This window comes from Podarcis cretensis (assembly GCF_951804945.1).
Source record: "Podarcis cretensis genome assembly, chromosome: Z".
NCBI lineage: Eukaryota > Metazoa > Chordata > Lepidosauria > Squamata > Lacertidae > Podarcis > Podarcis cretensis.
This window is the reverse complement of record NC_137184.1, coordinates 50,860,400-50,887,042: the sequence shown is the minus strand read 5'-3', so window position 1 is coordinate 50,887,042 and position 26,643 is coordinate 50,860,400. Positions and strand designations below refer to the sequence as shown.

The window sequence follows — 26,643 nt, the reverse complement described above, 5'->3', positions numbered from 1 at the left end:
AAATGGGATTTTGTTGATTTACTGTATTTTTTGCACCATAACATTCACTTTTTTCTTCCTAGAAAGTAAGGGGAAATGTCTGTGCGTGTTATGGAGGGAATGCCAACGGGTGGCGGCGGGGGGATCTGCTGCAGTCGTGAGCAGAGGATCCATGGTTCCCCTTCCTTCCCTCCTCCGTGGCTCCCTTTGAAACAGCAAAGCGGGAGAAGAGCTGCTGAGTGGGGAGGAGAGAGGGACAGAGAGTCTGCTTGCTTTAAAGGAGCAAAGCGGGAGAGGAGAGGAGAGGAGAGGAGCCGCTTACACGAGTCCTGTCCGGTTGGTTCCTCCCCTTATACCCCTCTTCTTCATTATTAGCAGCATCCTTCTCCACCCACCCCACGTGTGCTCCTTGTCCCTTGAGTGCTTTTCCTCCCCTCCCCACTTAAAATGTGGTTACAAAGCACGGATCCACATGGATCCTCAGGATTTTTGCACTGGGTCACCCCAAATTCACCAGCAGATCACATAGCATGTCCATGGCTACATCTTGCACCAGAAAATTCACGCACCCACTGTTGCACCCAGTTGTGCAAAAACGTGGTTACAAAGCATGGATCCACAGGATTTTTGCATTGGGCTACTTCAAACTCACTGTCAGATCACATGTCTGTGGCCACAGCATGAACCACAAAAATCATACATCCACTGTTTCGTTTAGAATATTTTTTTTCTTGTTTTCCTCTAAAAACTACGTGCGTGTTATGGTCAGCTGCGTTTTATAGAGCGAAAAATAGGGGTGAGTTGGATTTCTTTCATTTAAATGCGATTTTTAAAAATTTAAATGGGTTTTAAAAAAATTTTGATGGGATTTTTTTGATATAAATCGGCCTTTTGATTCAAATCTGATATTTCTAATTAAGTCTGGATTTTTCAATTTAAATCAGATTTTTTCAATTTTGGTTTTTTATTCAAATCAGTTTTTTTTATTTAACACATTTTTTAAAAATTAAATCAGATTTTTAAAAATTTAAATTGGATAAGTTTTTTATTTAAATCCAATTTAACCTCTAGCTGCTTGCCAAAAGAAAGAATGTGCCAACAAGACTGAATCTTTCTGTAAGAAAGGATTAAAATCAAGCCTGACTGATTCAAATCACAACTGAAACGAATTTTATTTAACTAAAAAAAGACCGAAAATTTACAATTCCAAAAAGGAAACCTTAATTGTCAAAATGAAGAGGATGCCAGCAAGGCATAACTCCCGCCACCACTCACCCAAGCAGGCAGCCGCACCCACCATGGCATAGAGGCCCGGGGTGATGCAGTCGGCGCCCGGTTGGCACCAGCCTTCGAAGAGCACCCAGTCGGGGTGGTGGAGGGCAAGCTGCTCCATGCCAACGCCCAGCAGGCGCCCCACGATGGCGCCCACCGCCATGCTGGGGATGAAGAGCCCCGAGGGCACCTAAGGGAGAAAGCGGGAGGGGTCAGTGGCCTGGGAAATGTAGTGCCCAGCTGAACCCACCACCAGCCCACCACCAGAATCGGGGTTTGGGGGAAGGCAATGTTCTTGGCACCCCCCAGGCATGTGCAGCAGTACGTTTGCCCTTCACGGCATCAGCGCAATATTAGCACAATCAGCACAATATCAACACAATCAGCGCACAACCAGCACAATATGAGCACAATCAACACAATCCCAGTGCAATCTCGGCGCCACACCTGCCCGGCCGGCTCTCACCTTCATCCCGAAGGTGAAGACAGTGATGACACCCTTGAGGGCCAGCGCCAGTGCCAGCTGCCACATGGCCCTTTGCACCTCGGGGCCGGCTAGGCGGTCGGGCCCCCCACCCTCCCCAGGGGTGCCATTGCGGACGTAGTCACAGAGCTGCGAGGAGTCGAGGCGCCCGCAGTCATTGAAGAGCTCCGAAATGAGTTCACTGGTGCTCATGCGCGTGTACTGGTTAGGGAAGGCCAGGACGGCCGTGGCCGCCGTCACCACCAGGACCTCAGCCACTGGGTAGCGGCCTAGCCGGGTGGTCTTACGCCGCCTGCAGGGGGAAAATCCAGGAAAAGTAAATTAATTTTCCAGAATTTTAAATGGAATTTTCAATTAAATTTTCCAGAAATATACATTGCATGTTCACTCAAGAAGAGACATGCAATGGCATGTAGAAGAAATATGACATTATTATTATTAAAATTTATATTATCTCAGGGCGCAATCTGAATGCGTGTGCATGTCCCACGCACCTGCACCAGGCGATGTTGGCGCGGATGAAGGCAGCCCCCCAGAGCCCGCCGAAGACGCCCAGCAGGACAAAGGGCGCGAGTTCGAGGAGGTGCCAGGGGGCGTGGAACTCGACATAGAAGAGGACCAGGCGGCTGTTGCCAAAGGGATTGATGGAGCGCAAGGTGAAGGCAGCCACCAGAGCAGCGAAGAAGGAGCGCCAAAGCGTCTTCAGGGGGAAGTAGTAGCTGACCTGGGATCATAGAGTCGTGTAAATGAGAATAGTATGTAATTATAATTTAATTTGTCCTTGGTTGTTGTAAACAATGATTATTTTATATAATTATTAATATATTAATATATAATATTGTCATGCCATTGAATAATGAATCATCATAATTTTAAAATAAGGTAAAGGTAAAGGTACCCCTGCCCGTACGGGCCAGTCTTGACAGACTCTGGGGTTGTGCGCCCATCTCACTCAAGAGGCCGGGGGCCAGCGCTGTCCGGAGACACTTCCGGGTCACGTGGCCAGCGTGACATCGCTGCTCTGGCAAGCCAGAGCCGCACACGGAAACGCCGTTTACCTTCCCGCTGGTAAGCGGTCCCTATTTATCTACTTGCACCCGGAGGTGCTTTCAAACTGCTAGGTTGGCAGGCGCTGGGACCGAGCAGCGGGAGCGCACCCCGCCGCAGGGATTCGAACCGCCGACCTTTCGATCGGCAAGTCCTAGGCGCTGAGGCTTTAACCCACAGCGCCACCTGCGTCCTAATTTTAAAATAATCATATATAAAATATAACTTTAAAATAATTATCATGCCATTTGATAGAAAAGAATAATGTGAATATTATCATCGTACAATTTAATAATGAATAATAATAATAGGAATATAATTATCATAAAATTTAACAATAAATATTATGATAATAATAATGTCAATATAATCATCATACAATTTTAAGAAGAAGAAGAAGAAGAAGAAAAAAAAAAAAATTGTTGGAAGCTGCTCAGGGTTGCTGGGGCAGCCCAGTCAGATGGGCAGAGAAAATTTTAGTGAGTAACATTTTTAGATTAAATGAAATTTTCCATAAATTTAAATCAGGTTTTACCGTAACAACCTGATTGATTGATTACCTCTTCCAGGCTGAAAAGGACACCTCCTATGGGAGCTCCGAACGCCACGGAGACCCCTGCAGCTGCAGCGGCTGATAGGACCTAAATCAGGAAAGTTGAGAAAGTTAAAAGAGGTCAATCTTCAAAGATATAAAAATGGATCAAAAATTGGTCCTTTGGATTGTATTATAATTAGGAATATTTTTCATGGGGTTATTATTTGACGGTTAAAATGGAAAATGTAATACTTTTTTTAAATAAAAAAAGGGCACATTTTCTTTCCAGGTATATAAGATTGTTTTGCGTATTGACAAGCAGGAATTGATCAGGTTGGATAATAGGGATGGACTGGGTGGATTTGATTGGAATCCAATTGACTGAAATCAATCTGTCAGACTGGATTCAAGTCCTTTCTTTACGGAAAGCTTTCTTTATGGAATATCAACAACCAGGGGAAGCCTTTGGAATCATAATTTTTCAGACTTTTAAAATATTTAAATCATGATTGAAATCATCATTAAATCACTAGTTTGCATTGCTGGCATCACCACTGAATCAGATCAGTGTATATCATATTGTTTTATTGCTATGGGCGATGGCTGACGCAAATAAAGATTCATTCATTCACTTAATGGATCCAAATGGTTTCCAGAGAGTGGTAGCGGATGTTTTATCCCATGTTGATGGCCTTTCAGCTGATTCCCTGGTGGCCCGCTGGAATGTGGAGTTAACCAGGGCTATCAACTGTTTGGCTCCAAAGCGCCCTCTCCGATTGCATGGAGCCCGGACAGCCCCATGGTTTTCCACGGATCTGAGGGCAATGAAACAATCACTGAGACGGCTAGAGCGCTGGCGGCAGATAACTCATTCTGAATCTGACTGGACACGGGTTAGAGCTCAGTGTTGAGCCTACCAAGTGGCGATAGCGACGGCAAAGAGGACTTTTTTCACCGCCTCTATTGCATCTGCAGAAAACAGCAGCAGGAGACTCAGGTGGTTCACAATTTCATGGAACCACCATTGCCACCGGAGCCTGGGAAAGACCCCAAGATCTCCTGCAACGATTTTGCAAAGTTTTTTGCAGATAAAGTTGTTCAGATTCGGGAAGAAGTAGACTCCACCGTGGAAGCAGGGCCGGGGCGGGAGAGTGCTAGAGTCCTGTCTAGTCAAGTTGCGTGGGATGAGTTCCAATCTGTTACCTCCAAGGATGTGGACAGGCTGCTTGGATGAGTGAAAAAAACCACCTGTCTCCTTGATCCTTGCCCATCCTGGCTTATAAAAGCTAGCCAGGAAGGGCCAGGAGACGGGCTTCGCAGGGTGGTGAATGCTTCTCTCTGTGAGGGAGTCTTCCCAGACCCACTGAAAGAGGCGGTTATCAAACTGCTTCTTAAAAAACCATCTTTAGATGCGGCCAATATGGCCAACTATCGCCCAGTCTCAAATCTTCCATTCTTGGGCAAGGTGATTGAGCTGAACAACTCCAGGCACGCCTTGAAGAAGCGGACCATTTGGATCCCTTCCAGTCGGGATTCAGGCCTCACCATGAGACTGAAACTGCCTTGGTCGCGCTGGTCGATGATCTCCAGCGGGCTAGGAACAAAGGTGAGAGCTGTTTCCTAGTTCTGCTGGATCTCTCAGCGGCTTTTGACACCATCGACCATAACATCCTTCTGGACTGTCTTGAGGGGCTGGGAGCTGGGAGCACTATTATATGGTGGTTCCACTCCTTCCTCCTGGGCCGTGTCCAGAAAGTGGTATTGGTGGATGAGTGTTCAGACCCCTGGGCTCTCACTTGTGGGGTGCCTCAGGGTTCCGTCCTCTCCCCCATGCTTTTTAACATCTACATGCAGCCGCTGAGAGAGATCATCAGGGGGTTTGGGCTGGGTGTTCATCAGTATGCGGATGATACCCAGCTCTACCTCTCTTTTAAATCAGAACCAGTGAAGGTGGTGAAGGTCCAGTGTTAGTGTCTGGAGGCGGTTGGAGGATGGATGGCAGCTAATGGATTGAGGTTGAATCCTGACAAGACAGAAGTGCTGTTTTTGGGGGACAGGAGGCAGGCTGGTGTGAAGGACTCCCTGGTCCTGAATGGGGTAACTGTGTCCCTGAAGGACCAGGTGCACAGCCTGGGAGTCATTTTGGACTCACAGCTGTCCAAGGAGGCACAGGTTAATTCTGTGTCCAGGGCAGCTGTCTACCAGCTCCACCTGGTACGCAGGCTGAGACCCTCCCTGCCCACAAACTGTCTCCCCAGAGTGGTGCATGCTCTAGATTTCCCCCGCTTGGACTACTGCAATGCGATCTATGTGAAACTGCCTTGGTCGCACTGGTCGATGATCTCCAGCGGGCTAGGAACAAAAGTGTGAGCTGTTTCCTAGTTCTGCTGGATCTCTCAGTGGCTTTTGACACCATCGACCATAACATCCTTCTGGACTGTCTTGAGGGGCTGGGAGCTGGGGGCACTGTTGAAGGTGACCCAGAAACTACAACTAACCCAGAATGCAGCAGTTCAGCCCAGACACTGAGTTCCAGCACTGAGGGCCTTCTGGCAGTTCCCTCACTGTGAGAAGCCAAGTTACTTGGTAATGGCACCCGCCCTGTGGAACGCCCTCCCACCAGATGTCAAAGAGAAAAACAACTACCAGACTTTTAGAAGACATCTGAAGGCAGCCCTGTTTAGGGAAGCTTTTAATGTTTGATGCATTATTGTATTTTAATATTTTGTTAGAAGCCACACAGAAGCCCAGCCAGATGGGTTGGGTATAAATAAATAAATAAATTATTATTATTATTATTATTATTATTATTATTATCATTCATTCAAAGCTTGACAGCCATGTGAAGCTTCATTCCTTTATTCAAATACTGAGTGGAAGGTGAAGCTTCATTCATTCATCCATCCATCCATTCATCACCACTGAAATAATAATAATAATAATAATAATAATAATAATAATAATAATTTATTTGTACCCCGCCCATCTGGCTGGGTTTCCCCCGCCACTCTGGGCGGCTTCCATAGAAACCAAAAATACACTAAAATATCACACATTAAAAACTTCCCTGAACAGGGCTGCCTTAAGATGTCTCCACAGGGTGGGCGCCACTACTGAGAAGGCCCTATGCCTGTTTCCCTGTAGCTTTGCTTCTCGCAATGAGGGAACCGCCAGAAGGCCCTCGGCGCTGGACCTCAGTGTCTGGGCAGAATGATGGGGGTGGACGCTCCTTCAGGTATACTGGGCCGAGGCTGTTTAGGATTTAAAGGTCAACACCAGCACTTTGAATTGTGCTCGGAAACGTACTGGAAGCCAGTGTAGGTCTTTCAAGACCGGTGTTATGTGGTCTCGGCGGCCGCCCCCAGTCACCAGTCTAGCTGCCGCATTCTGGATTAGTTGTAGTTTCCGAGTCACCTTCAAAGGTAGCCCCATGTAGAGCGCATTGCAGCAGTCCAAGCGGGAGATAACTAGAGCATGCACCACTCTGGCGAGACAGTCCGCGGGCAGGTAGGGTCTCAGCCTGTGTACCAGGTGGAGTTGGTAGACAGCTGCCCTGGATACAGAATTGACCTGCGCCTCCATGGACAGCTGTGAGTCCAAAATGACTCCCAGGCTGCGCACCTGGTCCTTCAGGGACACAGTTACCCCATTCAGGACCAGGGAGTCCTCCACACCAGCCCGCCCCCTGTCCCCCAAAAACAGTACTTCTGTCTTGTCAGGATTCAACTTCAATCCATTAGCCGCCATCCATCCTCCAACTGCCTCCAGGCACTCACACAGGACCTTCACCGCCTTCACTGGTTCTGATTTGAAAGAGAGGTAGAGCTGGGTATCATCTGCATATTGATGGGCACCCAGTCCAAACCCCCTGATGATCTCTCCCAGCGGCTTCATATAGATGTTTAAAAGCATGGGGGAGAGGACGGAACCCTGAGGCACCCCATAAGTGAGGGCCCAGGCGTCTGAACACTCATCCCCCACCACCACTTTCTGAACACGGCCCAGGAGGAAGGAGCGAAACCACTGTATAACAGTGCCCCCAGCTCCCAGCCCCTCTAGATGGTCCAGAAGGATGTTATGGTCGATTGTATCAAAGGCCGCTGAGAGATCCAGCAGAACTAGGAAACAGCTTTCACCCTTGTCCCTAGCTTGCCGGAAATCATCAACCAGCGCGACCAAGGCAGTTTCAGTCCCATGATGAGGCCTGAATCCCGATTGGATTCAGGAATCCAATCCACTATTTACGCAAAGGTTCGGCCCTGCTGGCATCCTGTGAATATTGACAACCAGAGGATTACTGCACGTGCCCCAGGGGTCCCACACCTCTCTCCGCTTGGCTTCGTTCTTCCGGTACTTGGTGAAGAGGTGGCAGAGGATGTTCCCGCAGCAGCAGGCCACGTGGACCAGGGGCCCCTCCTTGCCCAGGCTGAGCCCCGAGGCCACGGCCAGGACCAGGGTGACCGTCTTGACCAGCAGAGTCCACTTCCCCAGGTAGCCACGGATGATGAAGCCACTCAGGATGGTCTTGATCTGGAAAAGGGAGGGGGAGAAATGTCAGTTTGGGGATTTGCACTCGGGGCCTGGAGGAAGGGAGGGGCGTTGGCGGCATGGCCAGAGGGATGGGGTGCAAAGAATAAAAGGATTACTGTTTATATTTTTAGGATGATGATTCTTTATGTTATTTATATTTTTTTTATTCATCCTTTTTGTTAAGTTGTGGGCGAACATATCAGACGACACAGTGATTCTTCCAAAGCAGCTCTTTATTTGTAAGCTGTAACTGAACTGAGGAGCTCAGTCAGCCTGCTTATATAGAGCTCCAGAACAATGTAACTGTTGCCATTTTCTAAAACTATCCAATCACTGAACGTCACTTTCAATCCTTCATTTGCATACAAACTATCCAATCACTGAACGTCACTTTCGATCCTTCATTTGCATAACAGTATGCCCCTGCTGGCCCAGGGTAAGAACTTCAGTACATAACACTTTTTATAATTTATCTTTTTAATTATAATTTATACTTATTATTTTTTATTTATCATTTTATTATCATTTGCACTCTCTCATTTTTTATCATCATTTCAATTCTTTCATTATTTTTTATTTATCGTTTTATTATAATTTATCATTATTTTTATTTATCATGTTATCATTTATGCCAGGCATAGGCAAACTCCGGCCCTCCAGATGTTTGGGACTGCAATTCCCATCATCACCAAATGTTTGTCTAGAATGTCCCTTCAGAAAAATCCAGAATGTGTTTTCATAGGTGAAGAAGTTCTTGCAAAGTCTCCAACATTACCATAATGGGTCAACTGCCAAATACTAAATATCAAAGTATGAACTAAATAAAACATCCAAACAGATCTATAGAAGACATTGATGAGAGGAATTGCAGTCCCAAACATCTGGAGGGCCGGAGTTTGCCTATGCCTGATTTATGCGGTATCATTATTTTCCAATTTATTATGGTTTGTAATTATAAAGAATATAAGTATAAATAAATAAAAATTAATATTGATTATTATTCATTTTATGTATATTAATATTTATCTTCTTCATCAAGGTTGTTATTACTTATTTTATTTATATAATAACTTGTACTATGCATAATTATTTATTTCTTATCTTCTCATTATTGAAAGTCATGGTGCTTATAATAATAATAATTACTAATTATTATTATGAACCCCAGCCACATTTCTAGTTGAAAAGATCCCGGCGATTTAAATCCCCAATCAGATTTTGAGAGCAGGAGGGAAGGGAATCCCCGCAGCTAGAAATCTAGGGATCCATATTTCTTGTATATTTCAAGTATAATAGTATTATTCATTTTATTTATATTAATATTCATAATAATTTGTACTTATTTAATTTATATAATTATTTATACTATGCATTATGAGTTATTATTATTTATTAAGTTCATACTGTTGATAGTCATGTTATTTACAACAATTATTCAGTTTTTGGGAGCATGAGGGGATGAAATCCCTGCAGCCAGAAATCTAGCATGTGGGAAGTCGCACCAAAATTGACTTGATAATCGATTAGCTGGCCTTACCTCGGGGATCCCCGACCCACAGGCGTAGGGTGCAAAACCGCGAACGAGAAGCACGGCCAGCAGTGAGAAGAGCAGCGCCCAGGCGGTGTAGATGAAGTAGTTGAGGCTGTAGGCGAGGGCGCCCTAAAATTGGGGGGATAAAAATAAACGATTTTCTTAAAAAATAAAAATAAAATCAGATGCCATTAAAGAGATAATCTCAATCAAGTCTGACTGACGGTGGATTTCAATCGATTGGATTGGAATAAATTTAAATATTTATAATTAATATGTATAATATTATAAAATGAATAATATATCATATAATAATAAAATATGTAATATTATAAAATAAATATTATAGACTAAAATCAAATCAAATATTATATAGTAAACAAAACATAATATAATAATAAAATAAAATACATATTATAATATAAATAAATTAAATAAAACAAAATAAAATCCACCCTGCTCTGAAAACGATACAGTCTGTATTAAGAGGATAACAGCAAGGCTGAATCTTCCTATAAAGAAAGGATGGAAATCCAGTCTGACGGACAAGGGATTTCCATTGAGATTGAAATCACGATAGAAATTGCAACTGAAATAGGATTTAAATCTTTAAAACGTGAATGGTGTTATGTACTGAAGTTTTCCCCCTGGCCACCAGGAGTATCGTGTATATAGTTTTCACTCTGGTCCACGTCAGTTAATTTAGGTGGGAAACCCTGGGCTGCTGTTGTTACAGTGTTGACAGCCGGCTGCCTATAAAAGCAGGCCGGCTGAGCTGTTTGCTGTTCAGTTCAGTTCCAGCTTACTATAAAGAATCACTTGGAGAAATCTCTGTGTTGTCTGCTATGTCCACCCACTACTTAATATTGGCGACGAAGGTAGGATTGGATGGACATCAGAGCACAGCCAGATTCGGACGCTCACTGAGTGGAATCACTGAGCTGAAACACTGAGCGGCATCACTGAACAGAACCCAATTCAGAGCTGACCGTTCTGGCTAGAGCACTGTGTCCCATCCGTCATCGGAACCATGGCTTCACTTGTGCCTCTACTGCTCGGTTCACCTGCTTCCTCCAAGCAAACAAGCTGACAAAGGGTCAGAGGAGCATAAGTGGGGCCTATTCCTAAGCCTTTGTGGGCCCGAGGTGTTTGAGACGGCCCGAGTTTTGGTCTCGCCACTAGAAGTCCAGGCAGCACCGTGGGACATGCTAAAAGAGAAGCTAAAAAACCACTACGCTCCAAAGCTGTCCAAAATTGCTGTCCACCATGCGTTCTACCACCGGACCAGGCAGAGGGGGAGTCGATCAACAACTATATCGCCACCCTCCGAAAAGCTGCGCTGCACTGTGAGTTCCAGGACGATGCCCTGATGGATCAAATTTTCTGCGGTGTTCAAAACAACCATCTGCAACGGCGTCTTCTCGCCAAGCCTGACCTCACACCGCAGAAGACCATCGAGGAGGCTGCGGCCTCAGAAGCTACTGAACTCTCTGCCCAGGAGATTCGCAAGAGCAGCAGCCTGCAACCTGCTAAGAAGCCAATCCCAGTGCACCATGAGGAGGCCAGCAGTAACAAGGCGTCACCCAGCGAAGACGATGACGTGTACCAGACAAAGCGGGAGCGTGGGAAGTTCAAACAGTGGTACAAGGACAAATTAGAATGTGCTGGGTGTGGAGGCAATCATTCCTGTGGCGTGTCGATTCAGAGACGCCATCTGTCAGTGATGCTCCAGAAGGGGCCACATTGCTAAGGTCTGCTGATCTGCTCCACCCGACACGCCACCTTCACCGTCTCGCAAGTCCAGGTCTTCACCCTGGTCCACCAACGGAAGCTGTTTCGCCCTCACCAACTGCCACTGCTCGCCCGGATTCACGATTGGCCAAACCAACTTGCCTACGTGTCACCGTGCTCATGGAAGGAGCTCCGTGTGACATGCAGATTGACTGTCTGCCTTGTCTGTCGTATCCTGGAGCACCATCAAAAGACTTGTGCCCAAGTTGTCCAAGAGGCAACTCAACTCACACCACATACATTTGAAAGACTACCAGGGAAACAACATTCCTGTGGTAGACGTCGGCCGGTTCCAGGTTGCTTTCAAGAATTTTTCGGGCCTGCTCTGACTGGTGGTGGTTGAAGGCCTGCGGCCTAGCCTCCTAGGGCTAGACTGGTTTGATGCCCTCGGCCTGAAAGTCACTGGCATCAACTGCATCTCTGACGTGGAGGTTGATGGCCTAATCAAAGACTTGAGGTTTTCAATGGCACTTTAGGCCAATATACAGGAACGCCCATCACCTTTAGCCTTGATCTGCAAGTCGCCCCCATCAAGCTAAAGCCACGCCGGGTCCCATTTAGTCTCAGAGCCGATTGACCACACCAAGTGGGAAGCCCCCATTGTCACGCCTGTTAAGCCTTCCGGGTCGGTGATAATATGTGCAGACTACAAGTGCACGATCAACAAGGCGCTTCAGTCACCTGCTGCATTCCCTGGGTGATGGCAAGGTCTTTGCTAAACTGGACTTTGCCCAAGCCTATCAACAACTGCCTGTCGATGATGTCACCGCTGAAGCTCAGACAATCGTCACCCACTGAGGGGCATTCCGGTGCCGCTGGCTACAGTTTGGGGTGAGTGTCGCTCCTGGCATCTTTCAAAGTCTCATGGAGCGTCTCCTGCAGGGGCTTTCGGGCGCGGTGCCATATTTTGATGACGTCTTGGTATCCACAGACTCAAATCAGCAACAGTTCAAGCACATCCGCACCATGCTGACCAGGTTCTAGGAGGCTGGGCTCAAAATGAAAAAAGAAAAGTGCCAGATCGCCGTTCTACAGGTGAAGTTCCTGGGCTACCTTATCAACGCCTCCGGTCTTCACCTGATGGCATCCAAGATCCGGGCCATTCAGCAGGCCCCGATTCCAAAAAGCATGTCAGAGTTGCAGGTGTTCCTGGGGTTTCTGAACTTGTACAACATGTTTCTGCCCCACAAAGCAACACTAACCGAGCCTCTACACTGCCTCCTCAGCACAAAGGTACCGTCGTCCTGGGGTCATCGGGAAACGACGGCTTTCAATACAGTCAAAGCCCTCCTCTCATCGGTCAGTGTGCTGGTACAGTACAGTGATGCCGGGCAGCTGGTCCTTGCCTGTGACGCCTCGCCCTTTGGCACTGGAGCTATCCTCAATCACCAGTTTCCAGATGGTAGGGAAGCACCGCTCGCCTACTTCTCCCAGACGCTGTCTCCGGCTGAACGGAATTACAGCCAGCTTGATAGGAGGCACTGGCACTTGTGGCTGGAGTAAAGAGGTTCCATGAATACCTCTACAGGAGAACCTTCAACCTCATCACTGACCACAAGCCACTCCTGGGCCTCCTCGCTGGTGATTGACCAACTCCACCGGTCCTCTCGCCACACATGCTGCGATGGACTGTCTTTCTGGCAGCTTACACCTAGCAACGTCCATCGCCCTGGAAAATCGATGGGCCACGCTGAGGCTCTTCAGTCGTTGCCCTTTTCCAGCACTTGTGGAAGACCTGGTTCCTGCTTCATTGCTCCTCCTAATTGAGGACCTCCCAGCAGCTCCAGTATCAGCAGCCAATGTAACCTCCGCATCTGCCCAGGACCACACCATCAAACGTGTACTCAACTGGGTGTGGAGGGGGTGGCTGGAAGGGTCTTTCGCACCAGAGTTCCAGCCATTTGCAACCAGACAGCACGAGCTCTCAGCTCACTGCAGCTGCCTACTGTGGGGAGACTGAGTCATGGTTCCCCAAAGACTCTGCCAACGTGTCCTTGAGGATCTGCACATTGGCCACCCAGGAATCATCAAAATGAAGGTGTTGGCTCGGTGCTACGTCTGGTGGCCTAACATGGACGATGCCATCACTTCCTGGGTTGCCTCCTGTCAAGCATGCCAAGAGTTGAGACCTGCACTGCCGGCACCTGGGAGATGCCCAAGGCACCCTGGTCGAGGGTGCACATCAATCTTGCCGGCCCCTTTCATGGCCGGACCTTTATGGTAGTGGTGGACGCCTATTCCAAATAGTTGGAGGTGGCCCTGATGCCCTCCACCACTACCAAGGCCGTCATCCGGGTGCTGCAGGGCCTCTTTGCAACTCATGGATGTCCTGATGTCCTCGTCTCCGACAACGGACCTCAGTTCACATCAGGCACCTTTGAAAGGTACCTCTTGGGGATGGGCATCTGCCATGCCCTAACGACACCCTTTCACCCGGCCAGCAACGGGCAGGCCGAGAGAATGGTGCGCTCAGCAAAAGAGGCACTGACGCGGCTGGAACAGAGGGACTGGCACGAGCGGGTCGCTGAATACTTGCTCATGCAGCACATCACCACTCATGTAGCCACAGGGCGGAGCTCGGCTGAACTGCTAATGGGCTGCCGCCTCCGGTCTCTCCTTGACCAGCTGCACCCGGTGTGGCCGAGCCCCCGGGCTGTACTAACGCGCCACGGTCCTTTATTCCAGGGGATCAGGTTTTTGCCCAGAACTTTGTGGGGGACATTCCTTGGCATAGCTGTCAAGCGTCCCTTATTTGGAGGGACAGTCCCTTATTCCAGCGCCATGTCCCGCTGCTGTCCCTTATTGATGGGTGTCCCTTAAATGATGTCCCTTAAATTTCAAAGGAAGCAGGAGGGAGGCTCCAACTGTGTTGCTTGGCTGTGTTGCTCACCCAATAAGAAGTCTAAGAACGACTGGGGGGTGTAGCTTGTATGCCTTGTATGCCTTGTACTGATCAACGGCTGCGTTGCCTGGGGACTCGCCTTTGCTCAGCACTTCCCAGTGGAGAGGTGACGGCGGTTTTCCTTGAGGCTTCGTTTGGCTGCTGGCTGGGCTTTCTGCCTTTGGCTCAGAGGGGCTCAGAAGTTGAACATACCTTTGCTGAGTGCTTGTATCGGAATCGGATGGACACGTCATCAACGACCCACTTAACCTTGCCGGCGAAAAGGTCTATCTGGAGCGGGGGCACATGGTGGGGGAAAAGGAAAGGAGATCTCGTGGGGGGGCTTTTGAATTTGTTCTGGAGGCTCCTTTGATTGACTTATGGGGGAAAAGAAAGGAGCTGGTTGACTAAAATGGTGGGTGACTGGCAATCTTGTGGTGAGGGGGGGAGGCTGCGTGTGTGTGGCTAGTTACTGCAAGCCGAGGGGTTTTTTGAATGCTGGACACCATTTTGTTGCACATGCTGCTGCAACTTTGCAGTGCAAAGCCAGGCCAGGGAGCCATCTTAAGTTGAGGCTGCATAGGCCTTGTGGTGCATGTGATTCAGATTCTATTCAGTTGAACCACTGGTTACAAAGTTGGCTGGACAGTGTTCTTGAAGCTACCAGCATGAGTTTGACCAGACTGCAGGAGGACAGGAAGACTGGAGTGCCTGGAACAGGTGAGGCTGCAGGTCCCTTATTTTGGCTGCTGATCCCTTATTTCAAGGCTACTGGTCCCTTATTTTCAAATCTAAGTCGACAGCGATGTTCCTTGGGTGCCAGCCACGGTAGTGGGAGTCACGAGGCCCCGTTCGTACCAGGTGGCACTCGAGAATGGATGCTTGTGGCACTGGCACATAGACCAGCTAAGGCGCAGGGTTGGGGATTTGGACACTACCGCTGTGCCCCCAACTGTGGCCCCAGCTACGGAGCGGATGCTAATGGAAGGCGAGGCTCCACCTACATCTTCCTTACAAACTGAGGGCGTGGAGCCGAACCAAGCCGTTTCAGTGGGTCTGCCTGGCTCCCCAGAGACTCGGCCTCTGACCGTCCACCGAGTCTGCTCGCGGCGGTTCCTTTGACAGCAGCAGAGCCAGGGAACTTGGGGAACATTTGGTCGCACCACAATCGCAGCCAGAATCGGGTGGCCACCCGGACTCTGGTACTGGCCCTCGGTGGTCCGGCAGGGTTTCCAAGCGACCAGTTTACTTAAAAGACTGTGTTCACTGGACAAACTGCACATGTAAAGTGGTATGGTGAATGGGGTCAATTAATATGTGATGGTGAGTCTTACGGACAATATAGTTGATAGTGAAACAGTTATGCCTGCGAATTCGTAAAACTGGAATCGATATGCTTATGTGCCTTATTGAAACCAATAAGAGTACTGCTGTATGTAATGGAACCACTATGATTGTAACGAATGCCTTATCTCAGTGGGGAGGGGTGTTATGTATTGAAGTTCTCACCCTGGCCGCCAGGGGGTATTGTGTACAGTCATATCATGGGATAGATACACTTCAGGATAAGTATTTTCGGGTTGCGCTCTGTGGTGACCTGGAAGTAATGGAGCGCGTTACATCCGGGTTTCACCGCTCGCGCATGCGCAGATGCTCAAAATGACGTCACATGCATGCGTGAAAGCGGCAAAACGTGACACGCGCAGATGCCCTGTCGCGTCTTATGTTCTATTCAGGATGAGAATGGGGCTCCGGAACAGATCTCGTTTGCATCCCAATGTACCACTGTATATAGTTTTCACTCTGGTACATGTCAGTTAATTTAGGCGGGAAACCCTGGGCTGTTGTTGTTACAATGTTGACAGCCGGCTGCCTATAAAAGCAGGCTGGCTGAGTTGTTTGCTGTTCAGTTCAGTTCCAGCTTACCTATAAATAACTACTTTGAGAAATCTGTTGTCTGCTATTACCACCCACTATTTAATAAATTAAATTGTGAATTAAATCATGACTGAAATTGTGAGTGAAATCGCGATTGGAATGACTCGAATCTTTAAACCGTGAATTAAATTGTTATTTAAACCCTTAAACCGTGAATTACTGTATTTTTTGCTCTATAGGACGCACCCGACCATAGGACGCACCTTGTTTTAGAGGGGGAGAACAAGAAAAAAAAACAATTCTCCCCCTCTCTGCTCAGCGCACCTTCACCGAAGCGGCAGGAGAAACGGAGCCCCTTCCATTTCTCCTGCTGCTTCGCTGAAGGGGCGCTGCGCAGCTCTCCCTCTCTGCTGAAGCCGGGAGAGTTTTGCTCTCCCAGCTTCAGCAAAAGGAACCCGAAGCCTCCGGAGTGCAGGGGGAGCTGCCGCTGCGCTCCGGAGGCTTCAGGTGGCTATCCCTGAAGCCTGGAGAGTGAGAGGGGTCAGTGCGCGCCGACCCCTCTCGCTCTACAGGCTTCAGCAAAAGCAACGCGAAGCCTCCGGAGCGCGGAAGGAGCGCTCCCTCTGCGCTTCGGAGGCTTCGCGTTGCTATCGCTGAAGCCAAGGAGCCTGCATTCGCTCCACAGGACGCACACACATTTCCCCTCAATTTTTGGAGGGGGAAAAGTGGTCCTATAGAGCGAAAAATATGGTAAATTGTGAATTAAATCATGATTTAATTTGCAATTATTTCTGGGGACATTCGGGGGAAGCCACTCACCCCGTTCTTCTTTCTGGTCAGAAGCTCCGCCCACGTCTGCCACTCCGGACATTTGTCCCGGTCCTGGAAAGTGATATTTCGGGAATTCCAGCAGCAATGTTCATGGTTGTACCAAAACCCATTGAGGCACACGCCTTCCTTCAGATCCGTCAGCCAATGGGTGGAGATGTCAATCAAGCCAGCCAAGGCCCCTGTGTATTTTGATTTTATTTTTTTAAAAAAACCACATATCTATCTATCTATCTATCTATCTATCTATCTATCTATCTATCACCCAATGGGCTGAAGGGACAACCCAATGGGCTGAAGAGAAAATTATTGCATTTTAATTTTCAAAAAATCAAAATTCTCAGTTTTCCCCATTTTCATTTTAAATTTTAGAGTGCTTTTTTTAAAAAAAATTCCTTTAAATTCCTTCAGGTTAATTTTCTTAAAAAAAAAAAAAAAGCACCTTGACATCTCTCCATTACTATTTAATTTGGTATTGGAAGTCATTGCAAGAACAATTAGGGAGGAGGAGAGAATAACGGGCACAATAGACATGGGAAGGCCTGGGGGAAAAACCCGAAAAAATGGAGGGAAACCAGGTTTTTTTTACTGGGAAAATGGGAAAAAACAGTTTTATATAGCTTTAATATTACATGCACCCCCCCATTTTTCTGGAAAAAAGCCTGGTTCCCCCCCCCCAAAGTTTTCCAGTTTCCCCCCAGGCCTTCCCATATTAAGAGGATGCCAGCAAGGTTGAATCTTTCAGTAGAGAAAACCTAAATTCAGTAAATTCCAGTAAAGTAAATTCTGTAAATCCAGTCTGACGGATGAGGGATTTAAATGGTGATTTAAGTGCTCATTTAAATCAATTTGAATAGTGAAAGTCCGGCTAATGTTCGGGCCAATGCGGATTATTATTATTATTATTATTATTATTATTATTTCACCCAACCAATTTATCCCATATAAAACATCAAGAACATAGTGTTTTTATACGTATGGCAAGGTGCCTGGAGTTGCTGTAAAAAGATGATTATATCTAATAATAATAATTTATTATTTATACCCTGTCCATCTGGCTGGGCTACCCCAGCCACTCTGGGCGGCTTCCAATAAAATATTAAAATACAGTAATGCATCAAACATTGAAAGCTTCCTGAAACATGGCGGCCTTCAGGTGTCTTCTAAAAGTCTAGTACAGTAGTACCTTGGGTTAAGTACTTGTCAGGGGTTCGGGAGCAGAGGCACAGGGGAGAGAGGAGGCGGAGAGCGAAGGGGAACAATCCGAGGGCAGCGTAGGAGAATATGACAGTGGGCCGAGAGATTCCATGAGCTTCTCCAGCGATTCGGAAGATTCCCAGAAGGGGGCATCGATGGCCAGGGCAAGGGGGGTCCCGGGAGGGACGCACCAGAAGCAAGGGGCCAGCGGCGGCTCCCAAAGCAGCAGCTGGAGATCGGGACCAGCTTCCCCACCAGAGCGTAGCGGGGGGGAAGAGTCCCACGTGTCAGGGCCGGCTTCCCCTCCAGTGGGGAGAGAAGATGAGTCAGGGCTGACCACGCCCCTATCGCTGAGTGAGGGAACGGGGGGGAAGTCAGACCCAGCTAGCCCCCCCGAAGGGCGAAGCAGTGACAGGAGCAGTGTAACGGTCAGGAGGAAGGTTGCCGGCTGGGCGCGCGCGCCAAGTTCAAATGTACAGGAGCGCGGGACAGCAGGGAGGTCGGATTGGGAGCCAGGTCCTAAAGCACGCCGGAAGCAGGGGGAAGAATCCGGGGAATCAGCATCAGAAGAGTCCAGAAAGGGCGACAGCCCAGTGGGCAGACGGACCCAGAGGAGAAAGGAGCAAAGGAGGAGGTGGAGCAAGGCTAGGGTCTTGAACTGGTGTCTGGGGGGAGGAGATTCAGACGGAACTTCAGCAGTCTAGAGTTAAGACGTAGAGCTGCGCGCCACGGCTTTGAAATCGAAACTGAACTTTAATAAAGACTTTTGTATATAGCAAGAACTGGCGTTGGTCCTTTGTGAGCTGGGACCTTGGGCAGCTCTGACAGTAAGTTTCGTCTCCACAAAAACCTTCGCAGCGTGAGTTGGCGCAGCGAGGGGCTAAACTTGGTGTTTTGCGAGCCCACGAAGATCGGGAAGGATGGCTACAGAGGAGAAAGTGACAGCCCTGCAAGAAGCAGTGACGAGACTTTCCATGGAAGTAGCAGCATCCAGAAAGAGAGAGGAGGAAGCAGTAGCGTTCTGCAAGGATCTGCAAACCAGGTGGGAACTTTTGAGCAAGGAGGGGCTGCCAGGACCCAAGCCGGAGGGGATTGGCCTCGGAAAGAGGGGGGGCAGCATCGTATCCCATTTCGACGGGAACCTGCAGCAGTATCCTAACTTCAGGGCAGACATAGTTTTTGCGCTCAATTTGCTTCGGAAAGACTTTAGAGATGAGGAGGAGAAAGTGGGGTTCATAATAACTCATCTGCATGGGGACGCTAAATCGTGGCTGCGCAATTTATGGCGCGAAAATGACCCCGCCCTCAAGGATTCTACAGCTTTTATCAAGGCTATGGACGCTTGTTTTAAATCAACGGTTGATGTGGATGTGGCCAGAAGGGAAATGCATGGTTTGAAGCAGGGGAAAGCCACTGTGAGACAATATCACTCCCGCTTTTTTGCGTTGGTAAATGCGCTGGGCTGGGAGAAAGACTCAGCTGCCGTCCGAGACCTGTTCTGGGAGGGGCTGAATGGGGCTGTGAAGGATGAAATTGCAAGGGGGGAGAGACCCAACAGCACCACGGAAGTCGTCCACAGAGCGCTGGCGATTGGGGTGCGTCTGGAAGAACGTCCTTGGAGCAAGGATGACGGACGTTTGGGACGCAGTCTGTAAGCAGAATTAACTGTAACCTGAAGCGTATGTAACCCGAGGTACCACTGTAGTTGTTTTTCTCTTTGACATCTGCTGGGAGGGCGTTCCACAAGGCAGACGCCACCACCGAAAAGACCCTCTGTCTGGTTCCTTGTAACTTGGCTTCTTGCTGTGAGGGAACCTCCAGAAGGCCCTCGGCGCTGGACCTCAGTGTCCGGGCAGAACGATAGGGATGGAGACGCTCCATTCAGGTCTACTGGACCGAGGCTGTTTAGGGCTTTAAAGGTCAGCACCGACACTTTGAATTGTGCTCGGAAATGTACTGGGAGCCAATGTAAGTCTTTCAAGACTGGTGTTATGTGGTCTCGGTGGCCGCTCCCAGTCACCAGTCCAGCTGCCACATTCTGGATTAGTTGTAGTTTCCGAGTCCCCTTCAAAGTTATACTGGATCTCTCCCAGTGGATGCGTGTAGTTGTTTAAAAGCATGGGAGAGAGAACAGAACCCATAATGAGGCCTGAATCCTGACTGGAAGGGATCCAAATGGTCCGCATCCTCCAGACGTGCTTGGAATTGTTCAGCAACCACTTTCTCAATCACCTTGCCCAAGAACGGAAGATTTGAAAGTGGGCGATAGTTGGCCATGTGGGTTAAAGCCTCAGCGCCTAGGACTTGCCGATCGAAAGGTCGGCGGTTCGAATCCCTGCAGCGGGGTGCGCTCCCGCTGCTCGGTCCCAGCGCCTGCCAACCTAGCAGTTCGAAAGCACCTCCAGGTGCAAGTAGATAAATAGGGACCGCTTACCAGCGGGAAGGTAAACGGCGTTTCCGTGTGCGACTCTGGCTCGCCAGAGCAGCGATGTCACGCTGGCCACGTGACCCGGAAGTGTCTCCGGACAGCGCTGGCCCCTGGCCTCTTAAGTGAGATGGGCACACAACCCCAGAGTCTGTCAAGACTGGCCCGTACGGGCAGGGGTACCTTTACCTTTACCTTAAAGATGGTTTTTTAAGAAGCAGTTTGATAACCACCCCTTTTTGCGGGTCTGGGAAGGCTCCCTCACAGAGAGAAGCATTCACCACCCCGCAAAGCCCGTCTCCCAGCCCTTCCTGGCTAGCTTTTATCAGCCAGGATGGGCAAGGATCAAGAATACAGTTGGTTGGTTTCACTCATCCAAGCAGCCTGTCCACATCCTTGGAGGTAACAGATTGGAATTGATCCCACGCAACTTGACTAGACAGGGCTCTAGCACTCTCCCACCCTGGCCCTGCTCCCATGGTGGAGTCTTCCTCTTCCTGAATCTGAGTGACTTTATCTGCAAAAAACTTTGCAAAATCGTTGCAGGAGATCATGTGGCCCGTACTGGGCCCTGATGGAGCAGGTGGTTCCGCTAAATTGCAGATAAAATTCACCCCATCAATTTATCCCATTTATAACATCTTTTTGTACTTATTGGGTTGCTGTAAAAAGATGATTCTATCTAATAATAATATTATTAATAGTAATTTTATATAATAATAATAATAATAATAATAATAATAATTTTAGTTACAGATAGGTAGCCGTGTTGGTCTGCAATAGTCAAAACAAAATAAAAAAATTCCTTCCAGTAGCACCTTAAAGACCAACTAAGTTAGTTCTTGGTATGAGCTTTCGTGTGCATGCACACTTCTTCAGATACAGAATTTTATTATTCCTCTTTTAGGTTTGTTGTTTTCTCACCTGCCGAGAGTCCGATGAGGAGCATGAGCAGCCACCCTGAAAAGGCATCGCTGATGCTGTGGATGAGGGCGAAAGTCGACTCTTTGCTCCTGTTGGTAATCTGGGCAAGGGAAAAAAAATGGGATTAGATTGGCCATAATTGGGAAAATAAAGATAAAAATAACTGTCCCAAAAATGGGCTGTTTCTTCTCCTGATTTGAACCCGTTTCCCAAAGCTTCTGGGCTGATAAATGTTGTGGAAGGGGATACAAAGAATTTATTGTTCCCAAAAGAAAACTTTCCTCTGATTGTCAATATTATAAGGAGGCTAGCAATGCTGAGCCTTCCTGTAAAAAAAAAAAGTATTTAAATCAAGTCTGGCTGATTTAAATTGGGATTTGAACGAGGATTTAAGTAAAAATTCAATATGAAGAGGATGCCAGCTGGGTTGAATCTCTCTGTAAAAAAAGGATTTAAATCAAGTCTGGCTGATTTACCGTATTTTTCGCCCTATAGGATGCACTTTCTCCCCTCCAAAAATGAAGGGGAAATCTGTGTGCGTCCTATAGGGCGAATGCAGGCTTTCGCTGAAGCTTGGAGAGCGAGGGGAGTCAGTGCGCACCGACCCCTCTCGCTCTCCAGGCTTCAGGAAGCTATCAGCAAGCCTGGGGAGCCCACGGGAGTTCCCGCAGGCTCCCTAGGCTGCGGATAGCAGCCTGCTGCCCAGCCTGCTGAAGCAGAGCACCCCACGCTTCCGGCAGATATCCGCAAGCCTGGGGAGCCCGCAGGAGTTCCCGCAGGCTCCCTAGGCTGCAGATAAGCCTGCGCCCAGAGCGCGCTGAAGCAGAGCGCCCCGCACTTCCGGCAGATATCCGCAGCCTAGGGAGCCCTGCGGGAGTTCCAGCAGGGCTCCCTAGGCTGCGGATAGCAGCCTGCTGCCCGGAGTGCGAGTCGCGCTGAAGCCGCGGCGGGGGAGGGGGGGATAACTTTTTTTCTTTCCCCCCCCCCAAAAAAAACTAGGTGCATCATATGGGCTGCTGCGTCCTATAGGGCGAAAAATACGGTAAATCGGGATTCAAACCAGGATTTACATGGAACATCAATGCCAGCGAGGTTGAATCTTTCCTTAAAAAAAAAAAAGGATTTAATCAAGTCTGCATGATTATGGAAAGATTCAACCTCCCAGGCACTGATCTTTAATTTAAATCCCGGTTTTGAATCCTGATTTAAATCAGCCAGACTGATTTAAATAGGGATTTAAATGGAACATCAATGCCAGCGAGGTTGAATCTCTTTGTAATATAGGGGAAAGATTGGAACCGCAAGCCCGACGGGATTTGAATCTGGATCTCAGTTGATTGGAAGAGAGCCATATCCACTCGCGAAGACCTAGATTCAAACCTGGAACCCTCACCTCGCGGTGCCGGTCTCGATCTCGGGATTTTTCTCGCACCCAGTCAATAGTGTTGAAATCTTCGTAAGTCCCGACTCCAGGAAGCGGCTCTTCCAGGAAGTCGCGCATCTGGCCGATTTCGTCAAACCCATTGCCGGCATACGAGGGGAAACCTGCTGAGAGGATTTAAATTTTATTCTTTCAAAATATTGTCAATATTAAGAGGATGATTTTATTTTTAATTTTTTGTAAAGATTTTTCCTCCAAAAGCATTTCGTTTTAAATCTCCATTTTAAAGAGAAAAGAAATCCAATTTAAATTTGAATTTTTTTTAAAAAAATAATCTATTAATTTCCCTTTAAAAAAATTGATTTCTATTAATTTTCACATATAATCACAATAAATTGCTTCGTGTCCTCTTATTAAATCTGTTGGCTCAACCCTTCTTCTAGGAGGCAAGAGGCCTGGGTTTGAGATCCCACCAGCGGCTCCCTTGCCAGCCATTGCATTACGAGCCTCAAGTGCGAATGGGGTTGAAGGGGCAAAGTCCCGGGAGAGCAAAGTCATTTCCCCTGAGAATGGGTTGATCTTTAAGCAGGTGAGGAAAATGCCAAAAACGTCTGAGGGAAATCAAATGTCAAATGTTGTGTGATATATATTGTTATACACACACACACACACACACACACACCTGGCGCCATTTCTCGGTCCAGAGGGGGCACGTCGCCCGCCAGGGAGAAGTCGAGAGTCCCGCCGTCGCCGACCTCCACCAGGTCCTCGTCGCTGGTGCTGCTCTGGAAGCTCCCGCACCGGAAATGGCGGCCCTCCATCGGCCGCCAGTCCAGGATCTGTGGCGAGAGAGAAGGAGAGGCAAGTCTTTCCTATAGGAAGGTTGGAAGGGACACCGGGCAGTCATCCAGCCCAACCCATGGCCAGGAAGGAATCTGATTGGTGGAGCTGATCATCTAGTCCCACCCCCCTGCTAGGATGATAGACAGGGAAGGTTCCAGGGTCATCCAGCCCAACCTGCAGCTGGAAAGGTATCTGATTGGTTGAGCTGGCCATCTAGTCCAACCCCCTGCTAGAATGATAGACAGGGAAGAGTTCCAGGGTCCTCTACCCCAACCCCGATCCAAATGTGATTGACGGGGGGGATTTTTGAGTTGCCCAAGGGTGGACCAGATGCCTCTCGGCGTCCCTCCCAGCTCTCCCTTCCTTGGAGAGTATTTCAGCTGAGTTCGGAGGGCTCTCGGCCTCTGTGCAAGGAGCTCCTTGTGATGATTGTGCAAGGCATCACCCTTCCTTTCTGCAGAACTGTTTTTTTCTTCCGCTGTGGCAGCTAAATTGCGCCGAAAAGCAGAAGTCGGGCTGAACATCCACTGTCAACGCCTGGCCAGAGGCATCTTGCCGCCACTGACCTAGCTGAATTGTTGTGGTTGAATTGTTGTTGTTGTTATTAACAATAACAATAATAATATTTGAATGCTTGCACCAATAAGAATGTGTACGCATGAGTGCCAGAAACACAACTCATGCTCGCCCCTCCCAAAATGCACAAATCAATTGTGCATTTGCAAGGGCGGCCACAGAACCAGAAACGCAAGACAGCTGGCCAAGGCGGGGCAGGAAAAGCTTGCGCCACTTCACCGCCGACGCAGCCTTTCCAATGAAAGCTGGCCCACGTTTTTCTTGCTTCTGAATCTAATTTAAATTTAAATTGAATTGGACAAGACAGTCTCTCTCTTGTGAGCATCCAGTCTATGGAACCCCCGGTAAGGCAGCAATCACGGCACGTGATGTTAAATTCTCAAGAATAAAAAAGACACTGAAAATTCATTATTCCATAAATGAAACCTTCTTCCGATTGCCCATATTCAGAGGATGACAGCAAGGTTGAACCTTTCCATAAAAAGGATTGAAATCTAGTCTGGCAGAGGAGTGATTTCAATTGTGATTTCAATCTATTTGATTTCAGTCCACCCAGAGTGCAATCCACTGCAATACCCCGCACACGTTTCTCACCCCATTGATTGTAACCTGCAGCACATTTTATAAACTTCTTTTCTTCCCTGGGGTAGCAGCGGGGGCCAAAGATGGGGAAGTGGCAATAGGAAACTGGGGTGTGTGTGTCTGGGGAGCAATAGGGAACTAGGGAGTCTGGGGGGACAAGGAACCTGAGGGGTGTAAGAGGCAATAGGAAACTGGGGGCATGTGGGGCAAGAGAAAGCTGGGAGGGTGTGGGGGGCAATAAGGAACTGGGGGGTCTGGAGGCCAATAGGAAGCTGGAGGGTCTAGAGGGCATTAGGGAGCTGGGGGGGTCTGGAGGGCAATAGGAAGCTGGGGGGGTCTGGAGAGCAATAGGAAGCTGGGGGGTCTGGAGGGCAATAGGAAGCTGGGGGAGTCTGGAGCGCAATAGGAAGCTTGGGGGGGCCTGGAGGGCAATAGGGAACTGGCGGGGGTCTGGAGGGCAGTGGGTTCTGTGGGGCAAGGAACCTGGGGGCGTATGAGGCTATAGGAAACTGGGGGGGTCTGGGGGCAATAGGGAACTAGGGGGTCTGGGGTGCAGTGGGGTACTGAGGGAAAGGAACTTGGGGGGTGCAAGGGAACTGGGAGGCTTGTGGGCAGTGGTGGTCTGTGGGGCAAGGAACCTGAGGGGTACACGAGGCAATAGGAAACTGGGGGAGGTCTGGGGGGGGGCAAAAGGGATCTGGAGGCGTTCTGGGGAACAAGGAACCTGGGGAGTGTATGAGGAAATAGGGAACTGGGGGCATGTGGGGCAATAGGAAGCTGGGTGGTCTGGGGGCAGTGGTAGTCTGTGGGGCAAGGAAGCTGCAGGGCGTATGCGGCAATAGGAAACTGGTGAGGTCTGTGGGGCAATAGGGAACTTGGGGGGAATCTGTGGGTCAATAGGTAGCTGGAGGGACTGGAGGGCAAGGAACCTGAGGGGCATATGAGGAAATAGGAAACTGGGGACATGTGGGACAATAGGGAAATGGGGGTTCTGGGGACAGTGGGGGTCTCGATGCCAAGGAACCTGGGGGCGTATGAGGCAACGGGGAACTGGGGGCAATAGGAAGCTGGTGGGGGTCTGTGGGGCAATGGCAAACTGAGGGAAATGCTCACTGCTGCCTCATGGGACTGGGCATTTCTGTGGGGCAATAGGGAACTGGGGAGGAGTCTAGGGGGCAATATAAATTTAATAAATGATATTAATATTAATAATAATAGGATACTGGAGGGGGGCCTGGGGTGCAATATAATTTTAATAAATGATATTACTATTAGTGGAGGGGGGGCAGTAGGGAACTGGGGGAGGAGGTTGGGGGCAATATAACTTTAATGGATTATATTTATATTAACGTTAATAGGAAACTGGAGGGGGTTTGGAGGGTATTGGGGAACTGGAGGGGGGTCTGTGGGGCAAAATAAATTAAATAAATTATATTAATAGGAAACTGGAGGGGGTTTGGGGGGGAAAAGGGAAGTGGAGGGGGGTCTGGGGGCAACATTAATAAATATTCTTAATATTAATAAAACGTAATAGGAAACTGAAGGCGCCTTTGGCTTTGGATTGTAATATATTAATATTAATATTAGTAGGAAACTGGGGGGACTTTGGGGGCAATGGGGAACTGGAGGGGGGCTGGGGGGAACATAAATTAAATAAATGATATTAATATTAATATTAGTAGGAAACTGGAGGGGTCAGGGGGCAACATAAATCTAATAAATATTCTTAATATTTATAATAATAACAGGAAACTGTGAAGGCGCCTCTGGCTCACCTGCGAGAAATCCCGGCTCTCCTCAGCGAGCGGGCGCCGCCATCTTGAACTCTCACGTGACGCGGCGCCTCACATGACGCGGAAAAAGAATGGGAGTGCAGGGACAGGGCGGGGTTTGTCACAGGAGGAGAGAGGAGGAGAGGTGATTGGAGAGCGAGAGAGCGCTCTGCTGGAGGCGGGAGGG

General features: G+C 48.5%; 1 protein-coding gene across 4 annotated transcripts in view; it reads right to left on the bottom strand.

The window, feature by feature from the left end:
• Positions 1 to 26,555, bottom strand: part of LOC307208202 (H(+)/Cl(-) exchange transporter 5-like) — a 29,509-nt gene extending 2,954 nt beyond the window's left edge. For 2 of the 4 annotated variants that reach the window (XM_079962747.1, XM_079962746.1), the window contains exons 1-11: positions 26,460 to 26,555; positions 23,366 to 23,522; positions 22,696 to 22,850; positions 21,303 to 21,402; positions 16,748 to 16,938; positions 9,385 to 9,507; positions 7,641 to 7,847; positions 3,343 to 3,423; positions 2,230 to 2,459; positions 1,718 to 2,027; positions 1,255 to 1,441 (exon numbers count right to left, since the gene is read on the bottom strand). In XM_079962747.1, coding sequence (XP_079818873.1) covers positions 1,255 to 1,441; positions 1,718 to 2,027; positions 2,230 to 2,459; positions 3,343 to 3,423; positions 7,641 to 7,847; positions 9,385 to 9,507; positions 16,748 to 16,938; positions 21,303 to 21,402; positions 22,696 to 22,850; positions 23,366 to 23,504 — 1,723 coding nt within the window. In that variant the 5' untranslated portion in view covers positions 23,505 to 23,522; positions 26,460 to 26,555. The remainder of the gene's footprint in view (positions 1 to 1,254; positions 1,442 to 1,717; positions 2,028 to 2,229; positions 2,460 to 3,342; positions 3,424 to 7,640; positions 7,848 to 9,384; positions 9,508 to 16,747; positions 16,939 to 21,302; positions 21,403 to 22,695; positions 22,851 to 23,365; positions 23,523 to 26,459) is intronic. The other 2 variants (XM_079962748.1, XM_079962749.1) reach the window with 2 other exon arrangements.
• Between the last annotated feature and the right edge of the window lie 88 nt (positions 26,556 to 26,643).